Source organism: Leptodactylus fuscus, chromosome 5 (genome assembly GCF_031893055.1).
Source record: "Leptodactylus fuscus isolate aLepFus1 chromosome 5, aLepFus1.hap2, whole genome shotgun sequence".
Lineage (NCBI taxonomy): Eukaryota > Metazoa > Chordata > Amphibia > Anura > Leptodactylidae > Leptodactylus > Leptodactylus fuscus.
Window position 1 is genome coordinate 33,316,290 of NC_134269.1, and position 13,228 is coordinate 33,329,517.

General features: G+C 41.1%; 1 protein-coding gene across 2 annotated transcripts in view; it reads right to left on the reverse strand.

Annotated features, from left to right (window-relative positions):
• Positions 1-13,228, reverse strand: part of ADGRE5 (adhesion G protein-coupled receptor E5) — an 81,678-nt gene that overhangs the window by 31,664 nt on the left and 36,786 nt on the right. The window contains exons 2-7 of one of the 2 annotated variants that reach the window (XM_075272790.1): positions 12,974-13,030; positions 8,907-8,993; positions 7,418-7,576; positions 4,667-4,789; positions 3,396-3,515; positions 2,159-2,281 (exon numbers count right to left, since the gene is read on the reverse strand). In XM_075272790.1, the coding sequence (XP_075128891.1) occupies positions 2,159-2,281; positions 3,396-3,515; positions 4,667-4,789; positions 7,418-7,576; positions 8,907-8,993; positions 12,974-13,030 (669 nt within the window). The remainder of the gene's footprint in view (positions 1-2,158; positions 2,282-3,395; positions 3,516-4,666; positions 4,790-7,417; positions 7,577-8,906; positions 8,994-12,973; positions 13,031-13,228) is intronic. The other variant, XM_075272791.1, reaches the window with a different exon arrangement.

The window sequence follows — 13,228 nt, forward strand, 5'->3', positions numbered from 1 at the left end:
AGAACTCTCCAGCGACGCCTCCATCTTCTAGGAACATCCTCTTCCTGTGTCTTCTTCCAGTGTAAGTGGCCATTTTCTTGTGGCCTGTGGGCATGCGCAGTCGGCTCTGCCCAGGCCCGAGGCCTACAAGTTTTACCGCCTACACCAGAAGAAGACATGTTCCTGAAGAAGATGGAGGCGTCGCTGCAGAATTCTCTGGCAGCATTGGGGACGCCCCCAGTGCTGTTTGAGCGCTGAGGCCCGCCCCAGTGCTGCGAGAGAACTCATTTGCATACCAGCGAAAACCGGGATTTCCACGGAACGGCAACATGGAGAAGACATCTAAAGGTAGGAGAAGAATATCCTTTCTTAAGGCTATTCCGAAGTGTTAGGGAGAAAAAATACCTTGTGAATGATAGGATCCCTTTACGCTTTATGTACACAGTACAAGCAGTTAGTTGTGTTATTTGCCTCATGCTCGAGCCCATTAAACTCTGGTGGTTCAGTGGTTAGCACTGCAGCCTTGCAGCACTGGAGTCCTGGTGTTCAAATCCCGCCAAGGGCAAAAAACCATCTGCAAGGAGTTTGTATGTTCTCCCTGTGTTTGCATGGATTTTCATCCCATATTCCGAAAAAGACATACTGATAGGGAAAAATGTACATTGTGAGCTCCATGTGGGGCTCACAATCTACATTTACAAAAAAAAACTCTGGGGGAACCTGATTAAAAGATATGAAAAATTAGGCGTAATAGGTATGTCCGGTTTCATGTGACCAAGTCAGGAAAAACAGTCTGTGTACAGATCTAATTTCCTGGATGCAGGAAGATCCCAAACAGACGAAGCGCTACCATACCAAACTTTGTTAGTTCAATTACAGTAGTGCTGCGGCTAGTCAGGAGCTTCATGGTAACTCACTATAATGCAGTAAGATAAGTTCATACAGACAAGTTCAGCTCTGAGCTGTTTGTGTCTTTTAAGTAGCAGAGCTTCTCAGATAGGGGAGGTGGAGGTGAGTGCTCTGGGATTTCTGAGCACTTAACAGTGGGTTTAATTAAATTTAGCTGATAAGGGCTGAGATAGGGGGTCCGTTACCTCTGTATGTAATGCAAACTGACTCATATCCAGCTCTGCTACATCAGCTTCACACTGTGGTAATTCATTTACAACCAATCCCGTGCAAGTGAACCCCCGCCCACCAATGTGCCGAGAAAAGTAGGAAGTGAAGAGAGCACAACAGCCTGCAGGTTAGTGAACAAGCGTCATGGGGATACCCCTTTAATGAAGAGTTAGTTATAGGTATATAGGTAGTGGTACTGACGGTATAGCAAACTATGGAATATGAGCTCTAGTAATGTTTAGTTGCAGATTCCGAGGAGACAGAAAGCTTATGATTATTATGGTTGCTATCAGGGCTGTGGAGTCAGTAGGCCAAATGCGGACTCCACCCAAAATTAGTCCTGACAAAGACTCAACAGCAAATATGTTGGGGGGCACATATGCTAAATATGTTGTCTTTTTATTTGGAGCAGCACCTCCTAGATCTTCTTTTTTATATACAGTATTTTTTGGTGTATCCACACTGTAAGGGGGCTAGCCAAGTGGGAGGGAGGCTTTACTCCAGGAGAACAACCAGGTGGAGGCTATACCTAGTTAAAAATGAGGCACACTATCTATTGGCACAGGGGATATGGAGACTGGTGCAGCGGGAAGGCAGCTCTGATAGAGGCGATTACCTACACAAGCCAAGCTGCAGTCATATCTGGTTTAGCAAGATAATAACTACTTTTCTGCTAATATTAAAGATTTTAGAGCAATATTTGGCATTTTGATTTGGCATTGGTGCAACCAAATAGCAACAGATTAAGTGCAGTATAGGTGATAAATGTATAATCGCTGGGGGCCAACCACTGAGACCCCCACTAAGCCCTAGAATAGGGTTCCTTGAGAGCTCCATTTCTCTTTCCCACATGACCCTCAAGAAATGGAATATGAGTACAACATGAAAATTCCCGCACCAGTCAAGGTCTATGGGACTGTGGGAGGCAGCCATGTACAGTGTATTACACAGGAGAGTGCGCACACAATACAGACCACTGGGTTATAGTATAGACAATCAAATTGTAATGCAAATAATAGATAGAGAGTAGAAAGTAATGGAAATATTACATTGTACTCACCTGCACATGTGTTGGAAATGTTTGTGAATCCTTTGGCACAAGTACATTTATATGAGCCTGGTGTGTTTGTACAGACGGAGTTAGAACCACAGATATCTGGGGAATTCCTGCATTCATCTATATCTGTTGAGGAAGATGATATATTCTTGTTAAAATATAACTTGTGTTATACAAAAAATTATGTTGGGAAAGGGAGACCTGACAGCAGCAGTAAATAAAGGGGGGTTGCCTTTAAGGAGAAAGCTCTTCTACGGCATATTGAGAAATGGGATGGGAACGCTTCCTTAGAAATTGAAATGTGGATCTGAGGGTGTTACTCCTTCCTTTGTGCTCAAGTCCAGTCATTCGGGTAGAAGAGGTTTATGGTTCTCCTGCTCTACCTGCAGCCTGTTGGCGAATCCCCCATTGCCCCATCTATTCTCCATGCTGGCTGAGGTTTGACTGTATCTCAGGCCAAATCCGCTTGGAAACCCGGCAGACCCAATTATAGTCTAGGGGTCTGCGAGTAACCCCAAGCGGACCCGAGGAGCGGAAAGCCAAGGGTTTGCATTAGGGCATGTGCTTCTAAAGCGGTGAGGTGCCCCCTGTGGGTCAGGTGCAGCGGGGAGGCGACTATATGTATAAACCATCCCAAGCTGCAGTAGTATCTAGCAAGATAACTGCTTATGTGCTTCATGGTTTTTAAAATAAGTAGAATTGTAACAATGTTAGTAATTTTATTGTTGACTTTGACCACTTATGAGACCCCAGTAGAAACAGGATAAGAAGTCCTTCAGTAGACTATGGAGCAGTATTTACTGGACTGTGCAATGGCTGCAGTGTTTATATTTGACTAGGAACTGACTGCAGGATAGGTGAAAAATGTACAATCGCTGGGGGCCCCACCACTGAGACCCCACTAATTACTAAAATAGGGCTCCTCGGAGTCACATTTGCCCTTGTCACATGACTCTTATGAGAGGAATTTGAGTGGAGCACTGGTCAAAGTATGGAAGATCCCGCACCATGAAGGTCTATGGGACTGCTGGAGGTAGCCATGTACAGTGTATTAGGCCTGGTTCACATCTGTGCATGGGTTTCCGTTCGGGGTCCACTTGGGGACGCAGATGTGAACCGGGCCTTACACAGGAGAGTGCGCACACAATACAGACCACTGGGTTATAGTACATACAATCAAAATAAAATATAAGTGAGGCATCAAGAATAGAAAATAATGGAAATATTACATTGTACTCACCTGCACATGTGTTGGAAATGTTTGTAAATCCGTTGGCACAAACACAGTTATATGAGCCTGGTGTGTTTGTACAGATGAAGTTAGAGCCACAGAAATGTTTCTCGCTGCATTCATCTATATCTGTTGAAGAAGATGATATACCCTTGTTAGACTGAGGCCCCACATTGTGGAAACCTAGTTTATTTTGTTGCAAATATTTCTGTGTTATTTTCAGCTAAAGCCTTTTTTGGCTTTGGTGCAAAAAAACCCCCCAAAACAGCAAAATCTGCAAAATAAAAAGCTGCGTTTCCGTAACGTGGGACCTCAGCCTTAAAAAGTGACTTGTGTTATACAAAAAAGATGTTGGGAAAGGAAGACTTGCCAGAGGTAGTGCATAGAAAGAGAAAGTACTGCAGAGGTTTCTCTTCTATGATTTATCTTAAAATTGGGATGGAAGCGCCTACTTTGAAATTGAAATGTGGATTTGAGGATGTATTTACAAGGCATTTTAGTGCAATCTGTATCACTATTACAGTGCTATGTAATGAGTAGCTCTAGAGAAGCAGTCAGCATAGTTATGCTAAAGATCAGGTATAAACATAATATTTGTGTGAACACTGATAACGCATGTGATGTCCATAGATGGGTTGAACTGTGCAATTGCTCATCTTCTCGCCCCTTTTCTGAAAAAAAGCCCCCTGCCTGCAATATCGGAGAGCAAAACCGTATTATTCTGCTTGATTCAATGGGGGTGATAATGTGTACAAAAGTCCATGTTACCCATTTCGCTGTGGTCATGTACACTTGTTCAGGTACAAAAGGTTTATAGCCCTCCTCTTCTACCTGCAACCTCCATCATTGCCACCTTTCCCCCCAACCATTCTCCATGCTGACTAATGTAGGGGCACTTGAACTGACTGTATCTAAGGCTGTATAGCAGAAGCTAAAGATAGTCTACATTAGTTTTAAAGAGATACTGTAGCTCTCAGTTTTAAAACAAGTACAGGATCACGGCTCTAGCTGAATTAGTGTTGGCTATATAGCCTATAGAAGACAGATGGCAGTGAATACTGCAGGTGTATGCAGCTCTTAATTCAGCTGGCTTTACCTCCAGCTATACAGCCTGAGTTACAGCTATCGGTAGCAAGGACGCACACCATATGTTAGTTACTAAACTGAGTCCCATATGAAATAAGTCTTTTCAGGAAGAAAATTAATGCAACAGAATGTATTATCACAGGCTGGAAAAGACCGATAAAGAGAAAATAATGGAAATATTACATTGCACTCACCTGCACATGTGTTGGAAATGTTTCTGAATCCTTTGGGACAAGTACAATTATATGAGCCTCGAGTGTTTATACAGGTGAAGTTAGAACCACAGATATCTGGGGAATTCCTGCATTCATCTATATCTGCTGAGGAAGATGATATACCCTTGTTAAAAAGTAACTTGAGTTAGGGAGCCTTCACACGGAGTAACACCGGCCGTAATTTGTGCTTATTTTTACTGGCGTAGAAATGTGAAGGTCACGTTTACGCGGCGTTTTTTTTTTTACTATGAGCGTATACGCGGCGTTTTTTGCTCACGTAAACGCTCCGTTTACGCTGCGTAATCGCAACCCTCGCATTTCTACGCCAGTAAAAATAAGCACAAATTACGACCGGTGTTACTCCGTGTGAAGGCTCCCTTATACCAAAATTATGTTGGGAAAGGGAGACATGTCAGCAGTAGTAGATTAAAGGGGGTTGCTTTTAACCCCTTAGCGACCCTTGACGTAACTGTACGTCATGGGTCGCATGGGGATGTATGGAGCGAGCTCACACGCTGAGCTCGCTCCATACACGGCAGATGCCGGCTGTATAATACAGCCAGGACCTGCCACTAACAGCAGCGGTCGGTGCCCGAGCCGATCGCTGCTGTTAACCCTTTACACACTGCAGTCAAATGTGACCGCAGTGTGTAAACGGCGCCAGCGGCACGGGCGCCGCCATGTTTTGCCGATCGCCGCCCTCCTGAACGTCACATGAGGGCGGTGATCGGTTGCTATGACAGCCGGAAGCCTATTGAAGGCTTCCAGGCTTGTCTCTGCACTAGATCTATGCCAGATCTATGCCAGAGGCATCGTCTAATAGAAGTGCTGCGATTTTCCTATTCACTGCAATACTGTAGTATTGCAGTGAATAGTATGAGCGATCAGACCCCCTAGGTTTCAAGGTACCTAAGGGGTCTGATCATAAATGTAACAGAAGAAAAAAAAAAGTTTTTAAAAGTATTAAAAAAATAAAAAAAATATAAAAGTTCAAATCACCCCCCTTTCCCTAGATTAGCTATAAAAGTAATTAAAGAACATTAAACATAAACATATTAGGTATCCCCGCGCTCCAAAATGCCCGAACTATTAGAATATTAAAACATTTATCCCGTACTGCGAACGGCGTAGCGGCAAAAAAAATAAAAACAGCCAAAAAGCGTTTTTTTCAACACTTTGCCTCCTATAAAAAATTGAATAAAAAGTGATCCAACCATCAGATCTTTCCCCAAATGGTATCAATAGAAACGTCATGTTGTCCCGCATAAAAAGACACTGCAACCAGCTCCATACATGGAAATATGAAAAAGTTACAGGTGTTAGAACATGATGACACAAATTTTTTTTTCTATTTTGCAAAGTTTATCATTTTTTTAAAAGTATCAAAACATTTCAAATACTATATAAATTTGGTATCACCGCGTTCGTACTGACACGTAGAACACAGGTAACATGTCATTTGTACCAAACAGTGAACGCTGTAAAAATTAAACCCATAAGAAAATGGCGCAAATGCATTTTTTCTCCAATTGCACCTCATTCTGAATTTTTTTCCAGCTTCCCAGTACATTGCACAGCATATTGAATGGTGCCATTACAAAGTACAATTTGTCCCGCAAACAATAAGCCATCATGTGACTCTGTGAACTGAAAAATGAAAAAGTTATGGCTCTTGAAATGTGAGGAGGGTAAAACGAAAATGCGAAACAAAAAAATGGCCTGGTCCTTAAGGGGTTAAAGGGAATTTTTTTTTTTTTTTTTTTTTGCAAATTGCAACATTTAAAAAAAATAAATAAATTTGAATGTCTTTAATAAATTAGGAAAAACAAACAGTGGAACCTCCTCCCCCCACACACAGTTTTCCTCTGCAAACTTTCTGCTTCTATTATACCTATACGGAAAACGCCAGCACTTCTGTAGGTATAAATTAACATGCTGCGATTTACAAAAATGCAACAGTTTATGAAATTGCAGCATTTCCACTGTGGATATTTTTCTGCAGTATGTGAATTGGAGTAGCCAGAATTCCATCCATTTTACAGGTACAGTAACATCATGATACTGTTTCCAGTGTTTTTGAGATGTGGGGCCTTGGCCTTAATGTGGATGACGGCTGGTTGAAGAAATACTGAGTGTGCAAAGCAAAGGGACAGTCAAAGACATAAGCTTACAACTGAATCACCTTACATAACAATAGTGGTGAATAGGGGCTTCTAATTTTAGCTATATGCTCCAATGTGTATTTTATATTCCTGTTTTGAATGCCATGATTCACAAAAAAAGCCAAATTATTAGTAAGGCCACCTAAGAAGTTGACAGTTACTTACATGGATCAACCATAATATAACCTTCATACACACCGTGTTTGAGGGACCGTTGTACCCTCTGATACATAACAGACATATCTTCATATATAATTTACTGGAACACCTAGATTGGTAAGGTATATGATATACCTGGATTGCTGTAGTATTTGTAATATATTTTATTTTAATTATTAGCATATATAGAAATATAAATATTGCCTAAGGATTGGAAAATGAACAAGGATCACAATAGAGTATTTTCTTTGACACTTGCAGCTTGTGCAGCTTCTTGCAATATCTTTGTAAAGGTGCAGGGATTATTATTACACAAGTCTGGACACAAATATAAGTGTAACTATGTGTGTGATGTGTAGTTAACATATGGCTTAATGTGATGTCTCATAAACTGTCACACATCACTGACCTGTACACTTGTTCTCAGCTTTGTTTTTGGAAGGACAGAATTCTGTTACATTGTCTTTCTGGAAGCCTTTTTCACACTGACAGTAATAACCACCCTGCGTGTTTCTACAATATGTGTGAGCCTCACATACGTCTGCCTTAGTGCTACACTCCACTATATCTGAAAAACAAACAAAGTAAACAAGCTTGTCAGTGTCATAAATCATACATGATACATTACAGGTTAGAATAAGGCCCCTATACTTAAAAATATTATGATTTTAGTAGTAAATAGATATATTACATTCCCTGCTGTCTCTCTGTGCTTTTGTCTGTAGAGTTTAGATGATTTCTTTATGCAGTAATTGTAATGGTAATCGTCCATCTCAGGCACAGGATAAATATCTGCTAGAGTTGTATAGTAAAATATAACAAAGCATCTCCAAGTCCAGGCATTCTAATTTTCTGTTCTAGCTTGTGTTTATGGCATAGATACAAGATCATAGTATCACAAAACCCCAAGCAGGTGACTTGGAAAGGGATATCCAACTATAATACTCCAGATGCTTGGCTTATGTCAGATCTCATAGACATGAGCACCATTCTAGGGTATACTATACTATACTATACTATAGGAATGGTTATTTATTAATTTCTCTTACTTATATAGAACTAACATATTCTGCAGCACTTTATAAATAAAAGAACAAATTTTTATTTTGTATGGTGTCGTTGGGGGTAGCGCTAGACCCTGTAATAAGGGCGTGTTATTGACATTTATTTATTTAATTAATTTATTTATTTACAGTGTGTCCCCATAAGGTCGTAAGAGACCTTTGGGGACATCCGATCACTATTTTTTTTTTGATGGGGAGACTGATTTTCCCTGTAACTGGGGCTGATACATTTAGCCCCAGTTGCAGGAGTAATACATCCTCCTGCCCATAACTATAGAGCTGATCTGGGTCCTTTAGGACCCAAAAGTCCTAATAGACTGTGATCCCGGTGGATCTCGTGACGGCCCATTCAGAGGGGAGCAGCATCATGGCAGCGCCCATAGCTGTGTATAAGGTGCTTATTGAGCACTGTTTACATAGCGATCAGGAAGGCAGAGACAGTAATAAACATTCCCTGCCTCCCCATTTCAGCGGCTGCACGATTTCGTATCGGCACGTCCTTGCAGAACAAGGCAACCACTCTCTGGATGTAAAAACCCAATGGGCTGTCCAGAAGTGGTTAAGAATAATGAGCCTCTTGGCAAATCTGGTTCATATTGTGTCTGTGGGGGGATGAATTGTAGTATTGTCAAAGTAGTATTTTGTTTCTATAATAGTTATAGTTACTTTTTCTGGTAATTCCTCTTTATTGCCTTGTTTACTGGTTGTTCATTGAGTAATAATCACTATAACACATAATGATACATCTCTGATGACATCTGATTTCTTGTCACGAGTTGCTTAGTACATCCTCCCCTTTGGGCTTCTTCCATGTTAGATACACACAGCACTTACCTATACACACTCCATTGACCTCTTTATATCCTGGATTACAGGAAGGTGTTTTAGTACAATTCTCGTTATTAGGGCAGTTTGTTGTATCTGAGGAGGAAATAAGTGGTCAGTTCAGCTTTTTCTGAAAACATCAGCATTTTGACTCTTTATAGCTATATCAATGATATACATTGTGTTAGAGATGTCGATCACCAATATAACTGGTAAAGAAGAGAGAATATTATAATACTGGTAAACAGTGCAGGACTATTTTGTGTAATGAAGACAGGCAAGGCAAAGCTATGAGCAAGGGGCTATTTTAAGCTCCGAAACGCGTCAGCCAGATGCCGTCTTTTTTGTCATTGCCATCATGAGCATTTTAAATTGAATGGACTTTAACACATTGGGAATGACTTCATAATAAAAGTTACGTTTTAAAGTTTGCTGGAAATATCTTTTGGACAAAGTAGTATATTCACCTCAGGCTCAGAGGTTGCTACTAGAGATGAGCGAACAGTAAAATGTTCGAGGTTCGATATTCGTTTCGAGTAGCCCCTCAATATTCGACTACTCAAATCAAATATCGAACCCTATTATAGTCTATGGGGGGAAAATGCTCGTTTCAGGGGTAGGCAACGTTCAATCAAATTATACTTACCAAGTCCACGAGTGAGGGTCGGGCTGGATCCTCCGAGAAGTCTTCTCCTTGCAGCGTCCCAGCGGCGTCTTCCGGCTCTTTACTCACTCTGCCAGGCATCGGGCCTGGGCAGAGCCGACTGCGCATGCCCGGACTACAAGCGGACATGCGCAGTCGGCTCTACCCAGGCCCGATGCCTGGCAGAGTGAATGAAGAGCCGTAAGACGCCGCGGGGAAGCTGCACGGAGAAGACTGCTAAAGGTAGGAGAAGAACCAGCGTTGATTGGCCGACTGTATAGCATTCGGCCAATCAATGCTGGTTCTGCATCGAACTTTTCCATTCGAATAGCGAGTGGTACTCGATCGAGTACGAGTATTTCGAATACCGTAGTATTCGATTGAATACCTACTCAATCGAATACTACTCGCTCATCTCTAGTTGCTACATCCGTGCAAACTCCCTCTTTACCAGCAACTACAGAATGGACGCTATGTTTATACCCCATAGGGACACGTGAGTGAGCTGACACACAAATGCAATTTTTTCAAGGCAAAGCCAATGGCCCATATTCTATACAACAAAGGTGTGTGTTACAACTAACTATGAGTAGTCTATTAATGACTGCATCCCTTCTGAAACCATACGGGTAATATATGCTATATGGCCAAAAGTATGTGGACACTAGACCATCACATCTATAGGGGTCCTTTGTATTTCTCTGACGTCATACATCTTAACCAATAGAACTGGCATCAGTGTATGTATCCTTAATTTCACTTCTCAAATGGGGTATCCAACTCCTTTTGATTGTTGAGCTCTCTTCGGGATAGGTTAGCAATAATAGAGCAGCTACCCAGCGCCCTCACTGATCAGCTGCGTGACAGGAATTTTTTCAACCTGCTGATAGGCCATCAATAAAAAGGAGTTGGACAACCGTTTTAAACCCTCTGGACCAGATGTGACATGTATGCATTGTTTATACTGAACATTCACAGAATATTCCTCATTGCTTATACATTTATTGACAAAAAAACAACAACACACCCAGATATAAATGTCAGATTGCTGCAAAACCTGACATGTAGTTATGTCTCAGGCAGATACAGTGTTGGCCAAAAATATTGGCACCTCTGCAATTCTGTTGAGGTTGAGTCAACTTTAATCCATTTCAACTGGCTGCAAGTGTGATTTAGTTATTGCCACCACCTGTTAGGTGCCTCAGGTAAGTAACAGGTGCTGTTAATTACACAAATTAGAGAAGCATCACATGATTTTTCAAACAGTGCCAATACTTTTGTCCACCCCCTTTTTTATGTTTGCTGTGGAATTATATCCAATTTGACTTTTTGACAATTCTTTTTGTGGTTTTCCATTGAAGACAAATTAAATGAAGATAATAATACCAAAGAATTTGTGATTGCAATCATTTTCTGGAAGAAACTGAGTATTATCTGACAGAATTGCAGGGGTGCCAATACTTTTGGCCAACACTGTACATAAATGGTGGCAGGTGCAGTCTCATCATATATGCACCTATGAGGGGTAGCTAAGGATAGAGGCATGATACAGCAGCAGTTAAGGGAGTGTTCATACTACCGTTGGTGACCGTCAATATTGTCCGTTGCTATTGTCCATTACAAGATTTTAGCAACGGACACAAGATGAACCATCAGAAATCCATTAAAATTGCCAATCATTTCAATGGGGTTTTATCTTGTGTCCATTAGTGTCCGTTTATACCCATTCCGTCACATGTCCGTGTTTTTCGCGGAAAAAAAAATCCTACATGTAGGACTTTTGTGTCCATTAAGAATAACGGTTTCATGACGATGTCAAGCATCCGTTATTTTTTAACATTAAAGTCTATGGGTAATGGACAGGTGTCGTTAGTGTCTGATTTTTTTACTGTCCATTTTTTTCTGCACATGTTCACAAACAAAAAAATAAAAAAAGGACAGCAAAAAAACGGACACTAACTGACAGTAACGCAAACTAACTGACACTGGGTTCACACCAGTGTTCGGTCTCCGTTCAGAGGTTTCCGAAACCTGTCAGACCGTGTCTGGCCGTGAGCGCCGGGGAGTGTTTTGGGCTGTCCGTGCCAAAACCATTTTTTTTAAGGGGCCGCTCACATGGAGTTAACGCACACTCGCGCATTTTAGCATAATACACATGTATAGAATACACGTGTAAAAATAACACTCCCATTGACTTCAAAGAAAATTTTTACACGTGTCTGTTAATGTCTGTTATGTTTTTTTTTTTTTTTTTTTTAAATGGACACCTTCAAAAAGAATCCAACGGTAGTGTGAACTCTGTCTGATAAGTCCACAAGGTAGAAAGTAAACATGTGTAGGGCCAACCATGTGCTTACCATATATGAAGCTTCATACAGACATATTATATGATTATTGTGGTTATCTATTGGCTATTCTACTAGCAGATACAGTATACGGTATACTGTTATTATATTGCCAGGTGACTATATTATATTTGTGATTTGTTCTAATTTCATGTATTGCATTTCTTAGACCATTATGATGACCTCTGCTGCATTCTCCCTATACGGTAATCCCATATATCTGTATTTATTATTAGTATTGTCGTATGGTTATTTATTTCTACTATAACACAACCACTTCTGGTCAGTCTCCCCCACTAAAGAAAGTGAAATTTGTCACCGACCTGGTTATTTACAGACTTTAAAGGGGCTCTATCAGCAAAATTATGCTGTATGAGCCCCACTTATGCCTGAATAGCCTTTAAAAAGGCTATTCAGGCACCGCTAATCTTATTTTAACCCCCCCCCCCCCAAATTATAGTTACCGTGCACGGTGGGCGGTCGTGCACTGTCCAACGTCATCTTGCTGTCACACCTTCCTCTTCTTTCTTCTTCTAGCGACGTCCTCCTGTCCTCACTCTTCCCCGCCCTGATCTTCTGTTCTTCCGGTGGGTTTGGTTCAAATGCAGCCCGTGCGCAGTAGTGCTCCCTCTGGAGTGCTATTGCGCACGCTCCGGGGCCATTTTTGTAGTAGTTCTAAGTTCCCCTTAGAACTACGCGAGCAAGTGTACTGCACATGTGCAGTACGCTCGCAAACCTCTTCATTCCGGAAGAACAGAAGATCAAGGCGTGGAAGAGCGAGGAAAGGGGTGGCCGCAAAATTACGGGCGCAAAATAACGCGGCATATACGCTCGTAACTCCCATTGAAATCAATGGGATCTTTTTGAGCACGCAAAATGCTTGCACGTGTATATGTGCCAGCTTGCGCTCCATTTTACATCGTGTGAACGCACCCTAATATTGTAATCACTTACATATATCATCATTACATTCACATACATAAAGTTATATTCCATTCCAACAACTCCTCATGGTGCAGTATTTTTCTTGTTAATAAGTGTATATACATTTTATATTACATGTGTATAGGACAGACTTTGTTACCTACTTGGAGGCAGAGTTCCAATGGGACAGATTAAGGTTGTATTTGTTTGTGCGATGAGACCTATAATAGAATAGAATATCGGTGATATAACAATATACACATATCAGAGTAGACTGGAGAGTAAAAATAAAACATTTCACTGTCTTTACATCACACAGTTTTTTTTTTACTTTCAAAGTTTTTTTTTTAATGTTTTGATACTTGATAACAAACAGGTAGTATTCCAGTACTGCTACTTGTAATTCACTATAATACCCA